Source organism: Channa argus, chromosome 14, assembly GCF_033026475.1.
Source record: "Channa argus isolate prfri chromosome 14, Channa argus male v1.0, whole genome shotgun sequence".
In the NCBI taxonomy this organism is placed as follows: domain Eukaryota; kingdom Metazoa; phylum Chordata; class Actinopteri; order Anabantiformes; family Channidae; genus Channa; species Channa argus.
Window position 1 is genome coordinate 21,095,786 of NC_090210.1, and position 24,064 is coordinate 21,119,849.

At 38.4% G+C, this 24,064-nt stretch overlaps 2 protein-coding genes and 3 long non-coding RNA genes across 10 annotated transcripts in view; 3 read left to right on the forward strand and 2 right to left on the reverse strand.

The window, feature by feature from the left end:
* The window catches only part of LOC137140651 (T-lymphocyte surface antigen Ly-9-like), a 101,680-nt gene that overhangs the window by 9,093 nt on the left and 68,523 nt on the right, over nt 1–24,064 (forward strand). The window lies entirely within an intron of this gene.
* LOC137140655 (SLAM family member 9-like) overlaps nt 1–24,064 on the reverse strand; it is a 48,857-nt gene that overhangs the window by 4,983 nt on the left and 19,810 nt on the right. Inside the window, exons 1-6 of one of the 4 annotated variants that reach the window (XM_067529112.1) lie at nt 11,544–11,913; nt 9,739–10,047; nt 9,367–9,657; nt 9,043–9,147; nt 8,334–8,384; nt 7,255–7,429 (exon numbers count right to left, since the gene is read on the reverse strand). The exons of 1 other annotated variant lie outside the window; for it this stretch is intronic. In XM_067529112.1, the coding sequence (XP_067385213.1) occupies nt 7,386–7,429; nt 8,334–8,384; nt 9,043–9,147; nt 9,367–9,657; nt 9,739–10,047; nt 11,544–11,610 (867 nt within the window). In that variant the 5' untranslated portion in view covers nt 11,611–11,913 and the 3' untranslated portion in view covers nt 7,255–7,385. Of the gene's footprint in view, nt 1–1,825; nt 7,430–8,333; nt 8,385–9,042; nt 9,148–9,366; nt 9,658–9,738; nt 10,057–11,543; nt 11,914–24,064 lie in introns of those variants that run through there. 2 more of the 4 variants (XM_067529111.1, XM_067529109.1) reach the window with 2 other exon arrangements.
* On the forward strand, nt 18,603–20,907 carry LOC137140668 (uncharacterized). 2 transcript variants are annotated; one of them, XR_010916468.1, is made up of 4 exons: nt 18,603–18,817; nt 18,997–19,164; nt 19,239–19,380; nt 19,601–20,906. It is a non-coding gene; the product is annotated as an uncharacterized lncRNA (long non-coding RNA). The 2 variants fall into 2 exon arrangements; XR_010916469.1 differs by lacking the exon at nt 19,239–19,380 and having other exon boundaries at nt 19,601–20,907.
* Nucleotides 21,248–22,241, reverse strand: LOC137140671 (uncharacterized). The gene is made up of 3 exons (XR_010916473.1): nt 22,113–22,241; nt 21,474–21,547; nt 21,248–21,384 (listed from the first exon to the last, which is right to left on the reverse strand). It is a non-coding gene; the product is annotated as an uncharacterized lncRNA (long non-coding RNA).
* Nucleotides 22,033–23,736, forward strand: LOC137140670 (uncharacterized). Of its 2 annotated transcripts, none has more exons than XR_010916472.1 (3): nt 22,033–22,247; nt 22,427–22,594; nt 23,044–23,736. It is a non-coding gene; the product is annotated as an uncharacterized lncRNA (long non-coding RNA). The 2 variants fall into 2 exon arrangements; XR_010916471.1 differs by lacking the exon at nt 23,044–23,736 and adding an exon at nt 22,669–22,808.

Genomic DNA, 24,064 nt, shown 5'->3' on the forward strand with positions numbered 1-24,064 from the left:
TTTCATTATTTCTGAGGTCAGGTTTTTTGGGTCAGCCTGAAAACAGGGCTCAGTGATGCTGTGAAGCCACTAATACTAAAGTGTAAACTAAGTGTAAATAAGGAAAAGTTTTACACCCACGACCTTTTAATCAGCAAAACAATTATACTGAATGAAGAAACAGATTTTCAATGGAAATTTAATAAAAATCACAATATTTTAAAATATAGTTATAATCAAAAATCAGTCATATTTTCAATTTTTAGGGGACAGGTTGAGTTTTATGAACAAAAATACTCTTTGCTATTAATGAATGTACAACAGAAAGGCAGTGGAGATTATTTTGCATTACTGATTGGACGAACAGAAAAAAAAACTGGATACAAGGTCACAGTTGAAGGTAGGTCCAATATTTTTTCATTATCATTTTAATATTTGAATGCTGCTGTTTTAAAGCTTTTCACCTGCTTTTACTTGTTCTTCCTCCAGATCCAGTGTCTCCAGTTAAATTGACAGTGATTTTCAGCAGCTCAGACCCCTGTAACATCACTGTGACCTGCAGTACAGTGGACTCTCTCATCACCAAGACCTATAGATGTGACAAACAAACCTGCTCTTATCAGGGAGGAGAGGAGGCCACAGCCAATTATGACTCTATTAATGTGACAGTGCAGGAAGGATTCATCATCTGTAACCATAGCAACCATGTGAGTTGGAAAAATGACATGATGGACATTAAAACTTACTGTGGTTCCAAGTCAGCTGAGATAAATGACATGTTTCTGCATCTGAAGTGACTGAAAGATTAGTTAGTCATCAAGGTTTAAAAAGTTCACATCAGAGTCTCTGGAGGCAGATTTGTTCAAACCACGATGAGCAGAACCAAATAAAAACTAATATAACTTGTGAAACATTCAAACATTAATTTTCCCTTTTAGACAACAAATGACTGTTTTTCTGCTTTGAAAAGCAGTTACTACATTACTAAAACTTACTAAAACTAAAGTTTCTCAAACTTCGATAGTCGTGTTCTCCATCAGTCTGACTGTGATGGTGTCTGCTGTCAGCAGTGTCCATCTCATGGAGACGTTCAAGAAGAACAAAAGAAGAATGAATGAAGAAACAACACATGAACAAATCCAAAGACAATAAAGAATAATTTAAAAACAGAGAATATATGTTTTACTACTTGTAGGTAGTGTAGCTACTCTAACTTAAGGATGGACAATGATATCACACGTCAGATCATTTATGCTGAAACAGGTAAAACAAAAACCAGTGTATAGGGTGGTAAGGTGGCGGCTGTAGCTCAGGTGGTAAGGCAGTCGTCCACGGACCACAGGGTCAGTGTATGAGTGTATAGGGTGGTACTTTCTTAATTTCTTTACATTTTAACATGTGCAGCATAGCTACCAGTATATATAGTATATACTGTATATAAAGTGATTCTAAGTGACATTAAGTGATTAGTACAGTCTGTTTTGCATATTTCATATTCATTACTAAACACACAAAATCCCTAATATTTGAGCAGGTTTGTTGATATTTAAGAAGAAACGAAATCTCATATTTTGTTTAATAGACTGAACTCATGTCTTGTAATGGTCTCAAATTTCTATACTCGCGTATAATCAGGTCTTTGCAACTGTACCATGGACAATATTTTTCAATATTTTTGAAAAATGTCATGTTTTCTGACATTTGTGAAGAAGTGGCTATTACTGATTTTGGAAAAAGACAAAATAAAAAAAACAGAGGAGATAAAAACATGTCTACAAATGAAGCCTACATGAGATTACATGAGATGGTGTAAACAATCTTTGTTCTCATGTGAACTGCAGGCAGATCATGATGTATTGAATAAAACTCTGTGATGATAGAAGAAGTTTGGGAAGTACAGAGAGCTACATGTAGTAACATGAACCAAAAACTGGGCAAGTAAAAAATGAAACTTGACCTAATCACGGTGCAACAAAGAAACTTATAGTTAACCATAAGTAAATAGATAATTTACATTTTTACATCTGAAGTGATTGACAAATTAGGTTCTTATAAATATTTCAAAAGTTCACATCAGTGTCTCTGGATGAAGCTTTTAATACATCTATACATTTATTTTCTATGCAAACAATTTTCAACACAGTAAATAATGAAGAAACAACACATGAATAATTCCAGAGACACTAAAGAATAAGAAAAAGTCAGAACTGGTCAATTACGTTTTTACTTGTTCTATATACGTCTTTAAATTTAGGAGAAGAATTTAATCTTTTTTTTAATATGTGACAAAGTGGCCATTTTGGATTTTGCAAAAAGACAGAGATTGAAGAGTCAGAAACAGAGGAGATACATTTTTTTCTTCACAAATGAAGCCTACATGAGATCACATGAGATGTTGGGAACTTTAGGACCATAGTGTTTGGAAAGAATCTTTATTTTCATGTAAACTGCAGGCAGATACATCTTTTTGTTACGTGCTGTACTTTTGGATCAAATACACAACCAGCATAATGACAATAAAAGAGGTGATTTTTTGGTAGGCAGTGGAACAATTAGGTCAGTATTAAAAACTGAAATTGCAAAATGAGCAGTGTACATGTTGGTGTTTCTGGAAAACCACAAAAAGAGTATTTGGCTCAGTCATTGCCTTGTGCTAATTCTCAAGATCGATATCTTAAACATGCATTCATGTTCTCAAAATTATACCCCATAAATATGATTGAATAAATATCTAATGGTTAAGTTGTGACTCTATCTGATGACTACATCAGACATAACACAATTGTTCAATAATTTAAATGTACACACACCATGGTGAATTATAGTCTGTTATATGTGTATGAATGGAAGCTGCAGCAGTCTTGTCTTGTCTTGTTTATGTTAGGAAGTGATTGACATTGTACAGCATGTTTCACATGGCCCTGATGTTCCTTATGAACAAAGATGGGACTCAGTGAAGTTTGAGAAATTGAGTTGCAGTGTTTCATTGGTCTGATCATTTATGTGCTGTCTCTCTGAATGAGGAACAAAAATGTTTCTTTGACGTCCAAATGCTTCTTACCATATTTTCATTAGCTAAATCAGAATAAGATAGTTGGGAAAATTTAGCCTATTTTGTCAAAAGTGTTCTTCTGTGCATGGTTGGTAGCAACTTAAGGTTGAATCAACTGTGATATTTTCAGTGTCTGCCTGCCTACAGGAAGGCTTTTAGTTCTTTTCCATGCTTGTGCCTGAGCAGAAAACACACACACCTTTTCCTTATCGGAAATAGTGGCAACAACACATGGTGAAAAAGGTGCAAGCAGAGAGGAGAGGGTTAGGATCAGATGAGCTAGTGATTCTTTCCTGTGTGAATCAACTAAGATTTTAATATTTCTCAGTAAAAGCGCATGAAGCTGTCCTTGTTATAGAGTAGGTCACATAATAATACACCCTGACGTCACAGTGAGCCTTAATGTGACCTTTGATAACCTGCAAATGAAAAACATAAAACTCTAAAACAAAAGGGCACTGATGGAATTAAATCGTTTATTTGAATTGCTAAAAAAAGCAGCTGTAATTGTGTCTTGTGAATATTTACTGAGAAAGATGTGTGATTTTGATAGTAGAAAGTGATTGGAAAGATTTGCTCAGGAACTGCGAGCAGTAAAAAAAAAAAACAAAATCCACCCGAGAGCTGTGGAAGTAATAAATCCGCAACCAAATAACTTCTTGGTTGCTGAATTGGATAATGTATTTTTCTCATTCTGTATGCAGACCTGTATGTTTTTCTCCTTTAAAGAGATTTGTTTCATTAATTCAGTTTTTAGGAAGTCCAAGTGTTTTCCATCAGCTGAAATCTGGAGACATTGTATTAAACAGCAGGATCAGCTCTGTTGCAGTACGTTGATGATTTTATGATCTGCAGTTTGTATGATAAAGCCTGCATGTTAGATAAGGTGAACCTACTCAAACATTTAGCAGAAAACAGACATAAAATCAGTCTGTTTACATTACAATTTGCCCTAAAGTTACTTATTTAGGTCATGTGATCGCAGCTGAGGGCATAACCAAAAAATCCATTCTCATCTCTTTAACCAAGAAACAAATGATCAGTTTCTTGGGTCTGACGTCATACTGAAAACAATGGATTCAAGGACAGAAAGGCTCCAAATGTATTGTTCTATGGAAAATAACTCTCAGCTTATTATGAAATAATTTGAGGACCATAACCAGACTCCATATTAGTGTTACCCAGTCCCTATGTCCCAAGTCCCTATTAACCAGGGACTTGTCTGTATGACTGTATATCTCTTTTGTTACAGGACCATGAGGCAGTTGACAACATTACTTTTCAGCTAAGCTGGATCCTGTAGATGATGGATTATGATGCCTGCAAGCTGTGACAGTTGCAGACAAAGTGTTGGTGAGGCTGATCTAACTCTTTTGCTTCCTTATGCAGCCTCTCTCTCTTATTCCAGGAGCAGAAACTCATCACCTTTTTGCAGTGAGATACGATACAATGTTACTTCAGATGCATAATGTAAGTGTTAATGGATGGAATGTTAACTCATTTACCATGTTACTTTTCCCAGATGGTTCTGCTTTACACAATCCCACCACTGGAGAGAACCAAGAAGATTTTGGTTTTGTTACATAATGTGATGTTTATCATATTATTTAGCTTAAGATGCTGAATTTCTGGCTCATAGAAGAACTGAAGACAAAAACACTAGAGCTGTTGGATTTTAGACTTTTAGATCCACAATTTTTGAATTGTTCACGAATCTGGAACAATCCCTACAGAGTTCAAGGAATCTGATAACAATCATATTTTTTTTTTTTACATAATAATGTTGCTGCTTAGTTTCAGCAGGAAACTAACACACAAGTGGATGCTGCAGCTAAGGAAGCTGCCCAACAGGAAGTAAAAACACACAAGTTTCAGACATTTTCTCATCACTCCCTGCTGTAAAACAATTTTCTATCTCTGAGAAAATCAGGGGAAAAGAAGTAGCAAATTTTTAAACACTGATAAAGTTGACACACAGGTTAAACCATGTGTCCAAAGGGAGCAATGTTGATTTATTACAGCAACAATGGTTTACCAAGGGCTGTGTATCAGAAATATTGTCAATCTTGCTTTGTGTTGTTATGACTGGCGCACTCAAAACAACGGAGAAAGTCTACTTGGACTGAAGTTTCTCCGGTTGTTTTAATGAACATGGGGATAAGGGGAAAAATAATAAAATTGATTGAAATCTCCAAATTTGAGAAAATGACAAGTTGCAGTATTGCCAGACGTTGTCTTCTGCTTTGTTTCAAATACATTAGCAGTTGAAGGACATTCTTTCTATTCCACCTGAAGGATTTCAAGGAGGTGGAACGGCCCCTTCCAAATGATGCACACAACCACACAGCAGTGAAAGACGTGAATACATGCCTCCCACTGAAGGAAGGGGCCAAGGCTGTGGATGACGTCTCCCCAACTGTGCTCACCGGAGGGCAGGAGCCTTGAGGGGAACCAGGGAGCCAGTCTGAGAACACTCACTAATTCACTCAAACTTAAGGTTCTTCTGGTGACAAAGCGGACGAGTGCGATTGGTCGTGCCTGCACTCTGAGTCCCCAAGCCGTGAAGAAAGCAACAGTGAGAACAACACCGTGGAAGACAGAAGGAGACTCCTTGTGCCACAGTACACTGGTTGAGTAAAACACATGCTTTGAAAGACACGTGGTGAATCTGCGGAGGAAAAGCACATCAGACTCTATCCCAGAACTGGACAGGAACGTGTACACAGGTGATGTTTGGAATCGAAGGTAGGAATCAAACATGATATCTCCCCCCTCTCCAGGGACGAAGTGCAGTGCCCATAAAAGGTAATTTGATGGAAGATTGGAAACCAAATAGATGCAGGAATTGAGTCTTTGTGCCATTAATAAAAATGTTGATTGAATGAATTACATATATTATATTCACACCTCTGATGCTGTAGAACACCTGGTGGAGCGGCTGGCAGAACAGGATGGACCTAGACCTGCTCCTTGCTGAGAAAGAAATTGTTTGTGTGGTGTTTGGAGACTCATGTTGTACTTTCATTCCTAATAATACTGCACCTGATGGAAGTGTCACCAAAGCCCTAGAGGCTCTTAGGTCCCTCAGGGAGGAATTTGCATGAAACTCTGGTGTAAATCCTGGTTGGATCGATTGGATTGACCAGATATTTGGTAAAGGGAAACCTGCTATATTGTCTTTGCTTACTTCTAAACTTGTGCATGCAATTTTTTACATTTTACAGGTGTTGTCTTATCCCTCTTATGTGTAAGAGGTCTAATTATGTGAGTCATCAGATGGCTCTCATTGATATAACATCTGCTAAGAATTTAGTTCCTCTTTTATAACCTGATGTTGACCTGTACACAGATTCTAGTGATGAAAATCACTGTGTAAATATGCTATATACTTTCAAATCTGTGCTTAGCTCTGCACCCCAGTGATGTCTATGTCACACAAAAACAGTGCCTGAATTTCCAATGCAACATTTGCTTATCAAAGTGTTGAAAAGAGAAAAGGTTTCCATAAAAGGAGAAAAGGGTTGGGAGCAGTAGCCTGAGGGTGGAAAACGCTCTGCCCAACAACATAAAGTTATAAAACTAATGTGTAACATATCAAGTTTAGAACTGCTGGGGATGGAGAATTGAAACTCTGTCAATGTTCTTCTCTCTTGCAAGATAATCAAACCCTAAAAGACGTCCTGGATGTTGAAGCTTCTTTACTAATCATTTTTGCCATGACAACCTCTGTTACGGAACTATTTTAACTATTTAACTATTTTAACTATTTAACTATTATAAAAAAAAATTTGCAATTAAATCTATAAAAAAAAAAAAAACTCCTTTCTCCTTTTTCTTGCACTTGCATCTTGTGAACTGTGAACACTTTTCTGATAGGACTTTGCTTTTATGTTTTCTCCTTGACTTAGATTTTTGCTGCCTTGAAAGTTTTTTGCACCAGCACAATCCATCAATCATGTGCATTAGGGTTTGTCACTGAGCCTGACTGCAAACATTATTATTAGTACAATCTGCTTCATGTAAAATTATTTTTAACCAAACAGTGCAAATCGTGCTAATAACATCATAAGCTAATTATTAATGTATGTAATGCTTGTACTTATAGTTCTGCAGAAGGTCACATCATTTCACATTATAATATATGAACTGTGACACACACTGTGTGTGTGCTGTGTCACCTGCTTGGACAGAACCTAAATACAGAAATATATGGAACATATTTTAATGTCTGGACCTGACAGGCTTTTGTACCTGAGCATAGATGCTCTCAGGCAGGGCTCTGTCTCTGGTTTCAGCAGATTCCATTGGCCCAGTGTGAGGCCCTACCAAGCAGTAGGTGCTGAATGGAGACGCATCATGGGTTTGAGTCTGATCCTGAGGCTGGAATGGTATTTTGACCTGGAACACAAAGATGTTGAAAGATTTTTTATAATTTTATATATTTGTGTTTTTTAAATGTAAAGAATTTGTTGATTCGAGTTCAAACAAATCGGACACACTGCTAACACATACTAAGAAGGTAGTAATACGCAGCATTTAGAAAAAGACACTACAATACAATATTGAGTATGAGGTCGACATGTAGCACATACAGTAGGTAACAGTAGGCAGACAATAACATGTGATTATGTAGTACAGTAGATGCCATGAAAACTATATAAAGTACTTTGCATCTAAAAAAAAAAATAATCAAACCCATCAAACAATTGTAATGTTTCAAACACAAGCATGACACAAATTGAGTAAAGTGACTACATCTACATTGCAAAGCTTTAAGAAACAGTCTAATTTCAGAGGAGCTCAGCAGGACATTTGGACATTTTTCACATTATGTGTGATCACTAGCAACATGTGGCAGGTCTAAGCAAACAGCTGAACTACATGAACTGTTGGTGCAGCACAGGTCATGTACAGTTGTCAGGGAAATGTTTAGTGAATGATATGCAAAGGTATATTTAATAAAACTGTTGAAGCATTCAACTCAAATATGACAGTTCAGCATTTCCCTGGACACTGAACCTTTCGCTTTGTTTTTGTCCTGGGCTCCGGTTACCGTGTCATGTCTGCTCCCTTCAGTAGCTGAGATGAACAGCATCTCTTAACTTAAAAGGTAAACTACAAAGGCAACGTCAAAGGAAACATCAAAGCCATATGATGTCACTAATGACAAAAAGTGTGTGAGGTTCTGATTTCGATTCTGAAAATATCCTTATTTTGCCAGTTGTCTTAGTTTTGTTACTCCGAATCTGAAATTTAAAATCCATTGTAAGTTTTGGACAGTGATGAAACAATTCACATTTACCTGAAGAACTGGTGATTCTTCTGTTGAAAAATCTGACGTTAATTCTTCTCCCTGCCGGTTAATCATGAAAAAATACACAGTGAAATATTTAAGTCAGTAACTTAAACTACAGTATACAATTTAAAAATATTTTTGTAAAAATATATGGAGACGTTCTTTAATGTCTCATGAAACCATGTACAGAACAGCAGTGGCAGCAGTGCAGAAATATTTGCTTCATAAATCTTATAGTTAATCAGAGAATTTAAACTGTTTCTGCTTAATTAGTAAGTTTTAAACTATTATTATTTATATTTTGGGCTGTGCACAGTTCATCACATGTAAAAGAGAATAGCAGAGTGAGGAGACCTGTGCAGAGTGGATCTGCTGCACCATCTCACATAATAGTCATTAGCATTAAATTACAATATGTAAGAAGCTGCAAAATGTACGGATCAAGCAGAAATTGTTAGAAGGGTGAACTTCACTCAGAAACTTTTCTAAGGGGTCATCTGTGTCACCAAGTGTGTCTGAGCATTGGTTGTGATGTAATGAACCATTTGTAATGTGCACTACACCGTCTAATATTCTGTTAGTTATTGTAATAGTTAATGTCTAACTGCCTGATAACACACATAAAGGAGACTAATGCAGATGATGACATTTGGTATATATGCACTTTTTCAGATTATACTTTGTCATTTTGTGCTGAAATGCTCAAATTACTTACGTTTCCATTTTCTTATTAGATAAACAGCTGCTGCGAGTAGGACAAGTAAGACAACCACAGGGACACCAACAACGATCAAAGAGTGGGTTTGTGGTTGTTCATTTTCTGTAGAGAAAAACAAAACCAGATTGGAAATTTCTACCTGATGTCATGCAACAAATACAGTAGTGATCTGAACAGCAGTAGTAATGTGGTTTCTTGTTGATGACCTGATCTGTAGTAAGTGGATTTTTGTAACCTTTACTCAAACAACAATTAAAAACTGAACTGATTTCAAACAGATGCTACAATCTACAATTATGTCACTTGGTTGTTGTTTCTCACCATCATGGTGGAGACAGGAATCAGGAATCTTTGTTTGTTGTTGGTTTTTAGTCCAGCTGACCTGGTTGCTATGGTTACAGATGATAGAGTCATTAACCAGGTAGACTTGGAGAGAAGCGCCAGAGGCTGTGACCTTTGACCTCTCTCCTCCCTCCTGGCTGCAGGTTTGGTTGTCACATGTAAAAGTGCTGCTGATGTGAGAGTCCTGTGTCCTGCAGGTCACAGTGAGGTTACAGTGGTTTGTGCTTCTGGACACAGAGTCCACTGTCAGCACGACTGGAGACACTGGATCTGAGGAAACAAGGTGAGGAGAGTTTAAGAAACATGACAGCAGATACTTTCTGTCAGTGTCTGAAATGTTCACAAACCCACCTTGAACTGTGACTTTATATTCAGCGAGTATTTGTTCATCTTCAATCTCTCTTATTCGTGCAGCAGAAAGTCCACTGTCTGTCTCTTGTAGATTCTTCAGTTTCAGAGAGTAATTTTCCACAGAGAACTCAACTCTTCCAGAATATTTTTCCCTGACTTGGGGTTCTGAATTCTGTAGAACTGTTAGTACAGGCTTTTCATTGAAATTCCATGAAACACTTAGAAAACCCTCAGGAACATCATCTTTCCTGACTTCCAGAAGAACATCATGACCCTTCTGCACAAACACAGGAGTCACAGCTGTGGATCCTGCAAAGACTGGAAACACATGTAGAATATGATTATTTCTAAAATAACACCATTACATACATTTAAAGTCAAGATTTGAATCTCTTTAGGTTTTGTAATATGCAAAAGAATGTGTCCTGGTGTTTGCTCCACAACTGCAACACAAGAATAAAACTGAGTAAAAAGGATGAAATAGACACAAAGTTCAAAATAAAATATATTTACAGTCAGTTATGATAGTTGTGAAATGGACTGTGCTATAAACAAACAAGTGAGATGTTAATTAGATCAGGATGAGAAGTGCAAGGAGGGAACATAGTGCTGTGAATCAGTATTTGCCCACTTTCTGAGTTTATATTTCTCTTCATATCTGTCACAGATTTAGGTGTAGGTTTGGACAGCGTTTTTACCTAATAAATAAAAAGTTCATTTAAAAACTATACTTTGTATTTACTCAGGTTATCTTTGTGTTATTAAAACCACTTTGATAATCTGAATCATTTAAATCTGACAAATATACATAACAAACAGGAAGGGGAGGTTCTTCCTTTTTACCTCCAATAAATTCTAGTCAGTCTGAATACAAACCTTCATACCAATCTGTGCATTGAAAGAGCAACTAGTCACTAAAATCACTCCTGTTCATACTGGATGTGAATATCCCCTCACAGTGCAACTCTTAGGTAAAAGGTAGTTTGCAGTTTGTGTTCAGTGTAAAAATTCTTCAGGTGAACAATAGTAACAAAAAGAGGAACATTTGTACTTAAGTAATGATCCAAATTTGATTTAGTTTAATTTAATTTAATTTAATTAACTGATACTGATTTTAATATGAACTCATTAGCTGATACTGAGTTAGTGCTGGTTGACAGACACCTTTCATTATTTTAATTACAATAGTTCAAAGGAGCTACAATAGGTGATTATTATTGTTAAGAATCATATTTAGTCTTCTAAGCTTAGAAACACTACAGACAAACAGGCCCCACTGTGAGACTCTGGTTACAAGATGCTATTTATTTTAACTGTATCTCAAACTAGGAAGTCACGAGGTGGAAGAAAGGTCTCGCCTCTAAATATCAAGAATGACAAAAACTGTTTGAATATATGATATTTTTATATATATGAATATACATGGGCATGTTTGTGGGTATAACATGCTAATGTAGTCTTTAAAAAATACTCTTAAAAAGTAAATATTAGACACAGTCAAGCACATAACTCCAAAATAATACTACACATTCAGTTGTTCTGGGTTAGATTGTGTAAAATATCCTGCACAGAATCAGAAACATTATCCATCTGCCACCTACTGTTATCTGAGCATTTGCTGTCAGATTTACTGTTGGTTTGTTCCAACGGTTTTTGACGTGTTGTTTCTGACATGATTGTTACACCTTTGTCCTTTTAGTTTCATTTAATGTCTTTTACGCAGATGTTTAACGGATGAAGTACAACCAGATTTTTTAAAAGAATTTAATTTAAACCTAAATCTTTAGTAGAAAATAAATTCTTACCTTTCATTTGACAGGATAACAACAGAAACACAGCAAAGAGAATCATGTTTCCCATGGTGACATTCATACAGTGAAGAAGTAACTAGACTAACTTCCTACTGATTATACTGTCATGATCACAGTGCATTTCCTGTTTTTGGACTTTTATTTTGTGGCTCCTTCTCCCTACTTCCTGTGTCTGGTTCCTTTTGCCCAGCGCCTGTTCCCTCCTCTATTTAAGTTCAGTCTTCCTTCACTTCCCTGCAAGATCCTCGTGGTCACTGCCTCGTCGTTGTTGTTCTGGTAGTCTCCTTAGCCTTCCCCTTGTGTTTACCTGCTTTAGTAGTTTAACGTTTACCTGTGCCTTATTTATTTTGTAGCCTTTTTTTGTTCTTTCATTTCCCAGCCTAACTTGTCCCTGAACCTTAGCTGTGTTTATTTTGGTAAATTCTGTTCCCCTCTTGTTTTCAACGTCCACTCTGTTGTCACCTAAGATTCTATTAAGTTAACTCCTTTCGTGTGCTGGTCCTGTGGTTAGTTGTTTTAGTCTGAATCTGTTCTGGATCCGGTTTCTAGTATCCTCCTGTTAGGAGCAACTTCTGTTCACCATTTAAATCTGTCAATAAAAACCCCTTGTTATTTGCAATCTCTCTCACAGTTTCTTCACTTGGGTCCTACCTTAACCAAAATCATGACAGTAGGATCTGAGACATGTAAGGGGCAAACCATGAATCTGTCTGAGGCAATTGAGTTATGGCTTCAGGTTAGGGAGCAATCAGACTCTCAAGATTATTTTTTTTGAAGACCCCAGTCCTCGTTGTTCAGTTAGGTACATCAATCCTTATTTCAAGGGCCTCAGATGTAGGAGGAGGTCCAAACTTCAGACCAAATCGCTTGTCCCTGACTCCCCTCAGTGTCCCCCTATTCCTGAGTGTATTTCTGGGCCGGCTGAAGCTCCCTCTGTCCCTAAAACTAACCCTGAGTCTGCCACAGCACTGCCTGTCTCTAGGCCGGCCTGCTGCACACCTGTTCCAGTTCTGTCTCCTGTAGAGCCTACTCCTCTGACACCTGACGTGTCAGCCCCTGTTTCTGGGCAAGCTTCATGTCAGGTCGACACTCTCCCTCAGTCGGTCTTGAGTTTCACAGACAAGTCCGCCACTGAACCACAGGTAGCTGGACCCTCGTTATGCAAGAAACGCTTAGCAGCCAGGAACCCCTGTCCAGCACCACCTCAGAGTTTAACGCCCCAGTTTTACCAGCTCCGGACATTAGCCAGCGAGACCAGTACCTAGTCATTTAACAACTTGACTTAACTCCTGCTACGGCACCTGCCTCCGGGTCGCTTGTCTCCTCGCCCAGCCTCGACTTTGGTCCTGGCTCTGTCCCTGTTCCTGGCTCAGGGTCGGCCGAGGTCCGGCCCACTCCTGTTCCTGCTCCTGTTCCTGGCTCCAGGTCGGCAGAGGTCCGGCCCGCTCCTGATCCTGCTTCTGTTCATGGTTCCGGGCCGGCCAACGCTCCTTCTGGTCAATCTCCCGGCCCTCCACTACGGGGTATCAGCGGTCGTCGCCAGCCTCTTTCCCAGCCCCCGGAGGGCCTCAGCGGTCGTCGCCGCCGGGCACCTGTCCGGCCCCCCGGAGGGCTTCTGCCATCGCCGCCGGCCACCTGCCCGGCTCCCTGCTGGGCCTCCTGTCTGTCCCCAGAGGGCTTCAGCCCAAGCCCTCCTCCAGTCCCCTTCCACCCACCCTGGCCCTCCAAACTGTGTGTTCTTCAGTTTGCTAGTGCTTTATGCTTAGTTTTTTGTGTCTGCCTCCTATTAGTTCTTGTGTTTATGTGCTCCCCCAACTCTGTTACTTTGGTATCTTTCCCTTCCAGTGTGTTTTAAGTTGTGCTCTGTTTTACTTTAATCATTTTTACGTGAGTTCCTTTGTTCAGTAGTTTGTGTCCTTCCTTCCCTTTGTGTTTACCTGCTTTAGTAGTTTAACGTTTACCTGTGCCTTATTTATTTTGTAGCCTTTGTTTGTTCTTTCATTTCCCAGCCTAACTTGACCCTGAACCTTAGCTGTGTTTATTTTGGTAAATTCTGTTCCCCTCTTGATTTCAACGTCCACTCTGTTGTCACCTAAGATTCTATTAAGTTAACTACTTTCATGTGCTGGTCCTGTGGTTAGTTGTTTTAGTCTGAATCTGTTCTGAATCCAGTTTCTAGTATCCTCCTGTTAGGAGCGACTTCTGTTCACCATTTAAATCTTTGTCAATAAAAGCCCCTTGTTATCAGTCTCTTCACTTGGGTCCTCCCTTAACCAAAATCGTGACACATATAGCTTCTTCTTCTTTTTGAGAATAGAGAAAAGAATCATGTAGCTTTGCTACAATGCTACTTTAAGCAATACAACAAAAAATATCACATAAAAAATACATTTACAACATTTCCAGATTTCATTTCAGACACTTGACTTATGTTGAATATTTGCTTTAATTACTCTAATAAGTTTATCCAAGTCTTTAAAAAACAGTTAAAATCGTAAAAGTCGTTGATTTTGAGCAGGAAGTTCAGATTTTAATAAAGTTTATAATGACATGTAAATGAGAGGCCATGGCCCATCTGACATATTGCTCACGAGATTCAGGTCTATTTAAGAAAAATGTAATATTAATAAATCCAATATCCTGTATGGAGTCCCACAAGGGTCAAACTTTGGATTCTTTGTTTAAATGTAAATGATGATGCAGAAAAGTTGAAATCAAATCGTCTAAATCTACGAATTTCACTAGTTTAACTAGAAAAACACAATTTGTTTTAGTTCAAAGAAGGACGTTGATCCCAGTCACCTGCTCCCACTGACTGCTGCCTGCTGAACCATTTGATCTTCAACATGCATCATTTATGAATGAAGTCAGGAGAGAGAACCAGCAGTAAAGGAGGAAACGTTGCTACAGACGTCCATGTATGATTACTCAGCATAAAATGAAGCGACAGTAATCAATATTCTTTTAAAAGCAAACTGACTTAAAGTGATGCACATTTTACTCCAGGTTCTTCCTGTAGCTCTGCTGTGGCCTTTTGCAGCATTTACATCATGTTGTTTAAACCACCTGGGAAAAAACGATCCAAGTGAACCTGGATCCTCTTACTTGTAATTCTGAGATAGAGAAATCAGGAATATCCAACAACCACGACATCTCCCACTTTGCAGAATGGACTGTGGAAGTTTCAGCTCAGAAGGTTAAAAAATGGCTACAAAAAACGATTAGCAACAGTTTAAGGAAGATAAAATCCATATTATAATAACAGGTGTTTTGTATTATAACTAATTTCACGTTTAATGAAAGAGAAATGAAGTAGCAACTGTAGCTGTGTTCACACGAAAACCCAGTCATGTTAAACCAGTTCATAGTTTAGCAAACTCCTGCAGTTGAAGTGAACATTACTCACATTGTGTGGTCACCAGATAACGTTATTAACGTTTACTTTGTAAACTGAAAGAAAGTAGCCTTTGGTCCATTTACTTTTATAGTTTTACAAAGGTTTCATCACTTCAAGTTCAAATTGTCCAGAGTTTAACCAGCATTTGTTGTCGTCCTCTTTCCTTGAAGTGTTTGTAGATGCCAATATGAACAGATACAGATTCTGCCCCTTTCAAAACCCATTTGTTCTGAGCTGACAGTGACGCTCGCTACTATCTGAATTATGTTTGACCTTCCTGGTGGAGCAACACGTTCTCATATGTGATTTACCAGTACTTCAGCTGTTTGTGGGACATTAGCTTGGGCTCGAGACTTCTCTTCTTCAATCTCTGATCGGGTGAGGGCTAAATTGCTGGCGGGAGGTAAAATGAAATCAGGTTCTTTATGAGCGTGGGAGGGTTCAAACATATGGGACAGAGCATCGGGTTTGGTGTTTTTTGGACCAGGATGATAACCTAGGGTGAATTGGAAGCGATTGAAGAAGAGGGACAATCGAGCCTGACCAGGTTCTAATATACTCGAGGTTCTTGTGGTCCGTGCTCAGCCCCCTCCAAAGCCAGTTTGACAGCCAGTACTTCATTCTGCCTCAGAGAGCATCCACCTCCACAATAAAGTGTCTACCAGGGTCAGGGGGGAGAGAGAATGGGAGCTGAGGAGAACGTGTTCTTGAGGTGAGAGAAGGCTCGGTCAGCTTCAGGACCACAGTGAAAGGGTCTCTTACCATTCATTGCATATTCTATGTCCAATCCACTTCATTTATTTGTTGCTGTCCATAGACACTTGAAGCAGTTTGCCCCTCCTCCCCTGCTCAGTGACTGAGATGCTTAGATCCTCTTTTACATTTCTATTTATATCAACAATTTGAATCAATGTCACTTTATGTTTGGTTGTTTTATGTGTTGGTCACCTTGGCCAGGAAGGTACCAGTGATGAAGATCTCCATCAGCATGGTGATGACCAGCTGCACAATGAGCAGTATGATAGCAGCTGGACATTCCTCTGTGATGCAACGAAAACCATAACCAATGGTTGTCTGAGACTCCAGAGAGAAGAAGAAAGACCCCGTCAGGGTCTCTGCTCACTCACACTCTTCCTATGAAGAAGTGGATCAACTAACTTCCTACATTGGAATGAAAGATATTTTAAGTAGGAAGCTGTTGCAGCTACATGCACAACTGTCTAAAAACAAGTTAAATCACAGGTTTAATTACAGCAGGAAAAAATATTATGATCAACAATATTCAAAGCCACTTCTTATTGTTGAGAGTACAGAAAGGGACCATGGAGGGAGAGAGATGCTGCTGCTAAAACTCCACAGTAACAATTTAAAGAGTTTGGTCTTGGTCTGTCTGACACATTGTTCTCAAGATTCAGGAGGACAATGATACTGGTATTAGTGGGTCCATTAGGCTGTACTGTGTCCCATGTCCCAGAAATGTTGGACCATTTGTTCCATTTTTAAATAAAGTGACAAAAAAAGTTAAAATCTAACCAACTTCTCCTCTCAGCTCATCAGAAAAATATTGTTTAATTGTATTTTAAACCTAAGGGGTCATGACCCTGGTAACTTTGGAAATCTGATAGGATTTTTCTTAATGAAACTCATTTTTTTCTCAAAACTTGATCTGTAAATGAGCCAAAGGATATTGATCACCTGCTCCCACTGGCTGCTGCCTGCTGTGCCATTTGACGTTCAACATGAACTGGTTATGACGTCAGCTGTTTGACTACACACATCCATGATCACTCAGCCTGAACTGATGTAAGTCTAACTCCAGCTTCTTTCTGGTCCTCAGCTGTGGCCTTCAGGTGAGACTCCTGGGCCTTAGTCTCTAATAGTAGCTATTGTTAGTGCGTCACCAGTGTTGAGTCAAGCTGTAGCCACCTGCCCTCCTCCTCCTCCTCCTCCTCCTCCTCCTCCTGCAACTGAGAATCACTGTTTAAATGAGGGCTGCACGGATCTTACAAAGTCTCATCAACTGAATGAGCCTGGAGTTTTCTTAAGCTAACAGAGCACAGGTGTCTTCCTACTGTAGAAATCAGATGCAGGAACTAGACTGAGAGACGTGTGAGGTTGTCATACAACTCAGATTGACATTAAGAGCAATGTTGGGAGAGCTTCAAAATAAAGGATTATGTCTTACCTCAGGTACTGCATATATTGTATTTTCCTTGTTCTTTTGTTCAGTCAGAAAATACCAGATGATTTGCTTAAAATTTCCATTTTTCTACAAAGTGTAACTGTTTTTTTTATGTTACATGTTTTAATTAATAAACGTAACATTTTGATTTGTGCTGACACAGAATATTTCTAGTGGATCAGAGAATAAAAGAATAGTATTATTATAATAAGAAAATTAAGGGATAACAATGGTTGTAATGACTAAAAAGAAAAACATCCCTTGTTGAGAAATATTTTATGTGATATATCTAAAAAATGTCGAGCGTGTTGTGAGGAAGCATGTTGTTTGACAAATGAGTGAGCAGAAGGAACAAGTTCTTTTTTTAGTTTGTATTAGTGTTGGTTAGTAGTTAGTAGGTGTTTCACAATAAAATCCTCATTTAGTTAGTTTTCAACATCTAATATAACTGAGCCTGACATTTGTTTTTGCACTTTTCAAACTGCTTCTGCTTCAGGAACAGTTGAATGAATCAGGTTTATTTAGTAATAAATGCTATAGAAAGTGGAGGTTTATCAAGTTCATAACATTTATTCAGACACAAAAAGACACATTCAGGACGTCTTTTTGACTGAAAAGGATAGAAAAACTGTTCATATACATCCAACTGAGACAAATTCACATTTGAAAATGCTCTGTAGTTCACTGTCAATGCAGTGGGATGAGCTTTTTTTTAATGTCACTTGCATTTCTCATGTGCACAGTTGAAAATATTGAGAAGCATAATATTCATGTTCATGATTAATCAAGAATCAATATTAAGATTCTTAATTAATCAAAAACAGGGACTTTAGAACGTTTGGGCCATAAGTTACTGGAGCAGTTTTTGGTTTGCTCTGCACACTAGAACTTACATTTGACCCATATGAAAGGAAAACGAGGCTAATAACTACAACACCAGCCACAGTCACAAAAGCCTGGTGCTGTGGTTAAAACTTAATGACTAACTAATCTTTCAGTCACTTCAGATGCAGAAACATGTCATTTATCTCACCTGACTTGGAACCACAGTAAGTTTTAATGTCCATCATGTCATTTTTTCAGCTCACGTTGTTACTATGGTTACAAATGATGAATCCATTGAAAATCTGTTTCTTCATTCAGTATAATTGTTTTGCTGATTAAAAGGTCGTGGGTGTAAAACTTTTCATTATTTACACTTAGTTTACACTTTAGTATTAGTGGCTTCACAGCATCACTGAGCCCTGTTTTCAGGCTGACCCAAAAAAACCTGACCTCAGAAATAATGAATAAGTGTTTAGTGGTCTAGCTCCATAATTCTGTGCGTACTATTTCTCAAACTTTAGCATTTTATTTTCTGACATGCCCTGTAAAATCTATTTAGAAATAAAAACACAATTTTGCTTTATACAACAGTAAATTGTCAGGATCCCCGACTTCACTTCAGGACTTTTATTTTGGAGCCACTTCCTGTTTCCTGGTCCCGTCACGTTGTTCCCGCTTTACTAATAAGCGGTAATAGTTTCACTTGCTCTCATCACTTTGCTTATTTACCTCCTCAGTTCCGTCACCAAGCTGCCAGGTTGTCTGCTAATCACCGGGACGTTCCAGCCTTCATGGGACTTTATCATTGCGATCCACGGTTCGGACCACGTTTATTCACCTGACTCTGCCTTCCGCGCTGGTTGAGTGAGTAACAGCTCCCTGTTGACGACTTTGTAAATTACGCTAAGGACTATGAGTATTGCTAAATGCACGTAAAGAAATCAAGGTTTCATCTTGAAGAGAATGTGTTTCATGCCCATGTTTGATTCACGCCATGCAGAAGTGTTTGTCTCTCCATGTGATTTCCCACCTGTGAAACTCAGACTGCTGTTGGACTACGCGCTCATGAGAAGCACTGATTACTAAGCCAAGCGTCTCGGACTTCCTCAGCGTTACCACACTGCCAGGACCATATTCTACTCTTCCCCGTAAGACCCCCACCTCCCCTCCAGACTCAGCTCCAGACTCAGCTCGTCTCCTCTCGCACTCCAGTAAGTCTTGCCTTTTGTTCAGACTCCATTTCCCACAAGTCATTAAGTACTTATCTGTGTGTCCTCCCTCATAGACAGGAGATCAGCGCCACCTAGCGAGTCGGAGGGCAAACACATCATCATCCACGCTATAATAAACTATATTAAAACCGAGAAGTTGTGTCAAACACCTTATTGGGTCCAACTCTTAAAAAGTAGCCCTTTGCATAAATACAGGTGGGATTGTGCTTTAAGATCTTTTGGGGAGTTCATAACACTAATGTCTCTGGAAATGTAGAAATCAGAATTCTTAACATTACGCTGTTTTGATTCTCTGCAAGTTTGCCTACATTTTTTTTTTTTACGGAGATTTAATGTGTAGACACAGTACAGGCAGTTGTGCTGTAATATCACGGTTTGAAGCTTGTGTGTTTTGTTTTTATTTTTTTTAAATCAGACAATGCTGCTGGTCTCTTTCTGCCTGGTGAAGACAGTTGTGTTCTCCATCAGTCTCACCGTGATGTTGTCTCCTGTCATCGGTGTCCATCTCATGGAGACGTTCAAGAACAAAATGGGAACGAATGCAGAAACAACAAACTAACAAATCCAGATAACAACAGAGCATTTTTTTCTTTGGGTGTTTGTAAGAGAAGTGGAGCTATTGTAGACAAGCAGAGATGATGGCTGGCAGCTCAGTCTCACATCAGGATGTGGTTGTGGCTTGAACACAGAGCACAGGCCATTGTATTAATATGATCCTACCAATTGAGACAGGGCTTAATGTAGACAGTGCATTTGTGAGACCAGGTCAAACTGCTCAGCATGTCTGTGTTTGATCGGGTGAGAGTAGAATTCATAAACAAGTTTAAGGTAAATTAGTGTTAGTTATTTATGAAGAGATGTAAAATAACCTGTTTCTGCAGCAGAGCTACATGTATATTTATATTGTATATGTATATATAGTATCTCTATGTGGCCAAATTAATGATGTAGTTGCAGTGATTTTTACAGTATGTTTTCCAGATTTCATATTTATTACTAAACACAAAAAATCCTCAATGTTTGAGTAAGTTTGCTGACGTTTATGAGGAAACACTCACTGAAGAACAATTCTCATCTCATGTTTGGTTTGATGGTGTGAATTCATGTCTTGTAATGGACCTGAATTCCTATACTCACTTATAATCAGGTCTGTGCAACTGTACCATGGACGAGAAAAAGGAAAGAGTCAGTGCACACAGAACAAGTTCCACATCAGACAATTAACATTCAGAATATGTCAGTAACATTTCAGAACTGCTATTCAGTTAATTATGTTTTCACCTGAACTATATACGTCTTTAAATTCAAGAATCTTTTGTGATATTTGTGAAGAAGTGAGCATTTCTGATTTAGCAATAACACAGAGGTTGGAGAGTCAGAGAGAGGAGATCAAATTCTTTTCCTCACAAATCAAGTCTACATGAAATCATATGAGATGTTGTGAACATTAAGACCATAGTGTTTGGAAAGAATCTTTATTCTCATTTGAACTGCAGACAGATACATCTTTTTGTTACATACTGTATTTTTAGTTCAGATACATAAGCAGCATATTAGGCAGCATAGGAAGTAAAAATGAAACGTGACCAAGTCAAGCTGCAACCGACAAACCAAGTTAACCAGAAGTAAACACACAAATTATTATTGAAGTGTTATGTATTCACCTTCTCTGAAATATATATTTAATGGATTTTTACAAATGTATCCACAAATCTTTATCAACAGAGGATGAAAAACAAGCATTAAAACTGAGAGGAAATAGGAACTGTGGACAGAGAAGGTCATGTCTTCACTTTGTCCTCCATCATTCTTAAAGTTGGTGTGGTTATAACAAGAAGAGCACATGACACCAGCCACAGAAACTTGGTGCTGTGACTAACTAATCTTTCAGTCACTTCAGATGCAGAAACATGTCATTTATCTCAGCTGACTTGGAACCACAGTAAGTTTTAATGTCCATCATGTCATTTTTCCAGCTCACATGGTTGCTATGGTTACAGATGATGAATCCTTCCTGCACTGTCACATTAATAGAGTCATAATTGGCTGTGGCCTCCTCTCCTCCCTGATAAGAGCAGGTTTGTTTGTCACATCTATAGGTCTTGGTGATGAGAGAGTCCACTGTACTGCAGGTCACAGTGATGTTACAGGAGTCTGAGCTGCTGGAAATCACTGTCAATTTAACTGGAAACACTGGATCTGGAGGAAGAACAAGTAAAAGCAGGTGAAAAGCTTTAAAACAGCAACATTCAAATATTAAAATGATAATTAAAAAATATTAGACCCACCTTCAACGGTGACCTTGTATCCATTTTTTTTCTGTTCATCCAATCAGTAATGCAAAATAATCTCCACTGCCTTTCTGTTGTAGATTCATTAATAGCAAACAGTAATTTTGTTCATAAAACTCAACATGTCCCCTAAAAGTGGAAAATATGACTGTTTTTTGATTATAACTATATTTTAAAATATTGTGATTTTTATTAAATTTCATTGAAAATCTGTTTCTTCATTCGGTACAATTGTTTTGCTGATTAAAAGGTCGTGGGTGTAAAACTTTTCATTATTTACACTTAGTTTACACTTTAGTATTAGTGGCTTCACAGCATCACTGAGCCCTGTTTTCAGGCTGACCCAAAAAACCTGCCCTCAGAAATAATGAAGAAGTGTTTAGTGGTCTAGCTCCATAATTCTGTGCGTACTATTTCTCAAACTTTAGCATTTTATTTTCTGACATGCCCTGTAAAATCTATTTAGAAATAAAAACACAATTTTGCTTTATACAACAGTAAATTGTCAGGATCCCCGACTTCACTTCAGGACTTTTATTTTGGAGCCACTTCCTGTTTCCTGGTCCCGTCACGTTGTTCCCGCTTTACTAATAAGCGGTAATAGTTTCACTTGCTCTCATCACTTTGCTTATTTACCTCCTCAGTTCCGTCACCAAGCTGCCAGGTTGTCTGCTAATCACCGGGACGTTCCAGCCTTCATGGGACTTTATCATTGCGATCCACGGTTCGGACCACGTTTATTCACCTGACTCTGCCTTCCGCGCTGGTTGAGTGAGTAACAGCTCCCTGTTGACGACTTTGTAAATTACGCTAAGGACTATGAGTATTGCTAAATGCACGTAAAGAAATCAAGGTTTCATCTTGAAGAGAATGTGTTTCATGCCCATGTTTGATTCACGCCATGCAGAAGTGTTTGTCTCTCCATGTGATTTCCCACCTGTGAAACTCAGACTGCTGTTGGACTACGCGCTCATGAGAAGCACTGATTACTAAGCCAAGCGTCTCGGACTTCCTCAGCGTTACCACACTGCCAGGACCATATTCTACTCTTCCCCGTAAGACCCCTACCTCCCCTCCAGACTCAGCTCCAGACTCAGCTCGTCTCCTCTCGCACTCCAGTAAGTCTTGCCTTTTGTTCAGACTCCATTTCCCACAAGTCATTAAGTATTTATGTGTGTGTCCTCCCTCATAGACAGGAGATCAGCGCCACCTAGCGAGTCGGAGGGCAAACACATCATCATCCACGCTATAATAAACTATATTAAAACCGAGAAGTTGTGTCAAACACCTTATTGAGTCCAACTCTTAAAAAGTAGCCCATCACATAAATACAGGTGGGATTGTGCTGTGAGATCTTTTGGGGAGTTCATAACACTAATGTCTCTGGAAATGTAGAAATCAGAATTCTTAACATTTCGGTCTTTTGATTCTTTGGAAGATTGTCTACATTTTTTATTTATTTTTTTAATGGAGATTTAATGTGCAGACAGAGTAGAGGCAGTTGTGGTCTAATATCACGGTTTGAAGCTTGTGTGTGTTTTGTTTTTATTTTTTATTTTTAAATCAGACAATGCTGCTGGTCTCTTTCTGCCTGGTGAAAACAGTCGTGTTCTGCATCAGTCTGACCGTGATGGTGTCTCCTGTCATCGGTGTCCATCTCATGGAGACGTTCAAGAACAAAATGGGAACAAATGAAGAAACAACAAATGAAAAAAATCCAGAGACACTAAAGAATAACAACTGTTTTGCAGTGTTTGTTTCCTCATTAACGTCAGCAAACTTACTCAAACATTCAGGATTTTGTGTGTTTAGTAATAAATATGAAATCTGGAAAACATACTGTAAAAATCACTTCAACTACATCATTAATTTGGCCACATAGAGATACTATATATACATATACATTATAAATATATGTGTAGCTCTGCTGCAGAGACAGGTTATTTTACATCTCTTCATAAATCACTAACACTAATTTACCTTAAACTTGTTTATGAATTCTACTCTCACCCGATCAAACACAGACATGCAGAGCAGTTTGACCTGGTCTCACAAATGCACTGTCTACATTAAGCCCTGTCTCAATTGGTAGGATCATATTAATACAATGGCCTGTGCTCTGTGTTCAAGGAACAACCACATCCTGATGTGAGACTGAGCTGCCAGCCATCATCTCTGCTTGTCTACAATAGCTCCACTTCTCTTACAAACACCCAAAGAAAAAAAGCTCTGTTGTTATTCTTGAGTGTCTCTGGATCTTTTCGTTTTTTTGTTCTTTCGTTCTTCTTTTGTTCTTCTTGAACGTCTCCATGAGATGGACACTGATAACAGCAGACACCATCACAGTTAGACTGATGGAGAACATGACTGTCTTTACCAGGCAGTAAGAGACCAGCAGCATTGTCTGCACTTTAAATCTACATTTTTTAAATAAATATAATTGAAAGCAATACTTCACAGCTGTTAATGCTAATAGAATGGAGACTACTGTACCTCTGAGAGTTGTACTAACTTAAAATGTGTAGCTTTTACCCACAGTTTCTGACCTACTCGATGTGTTCCGATAATTATTGCAGGATTTTGGAAAA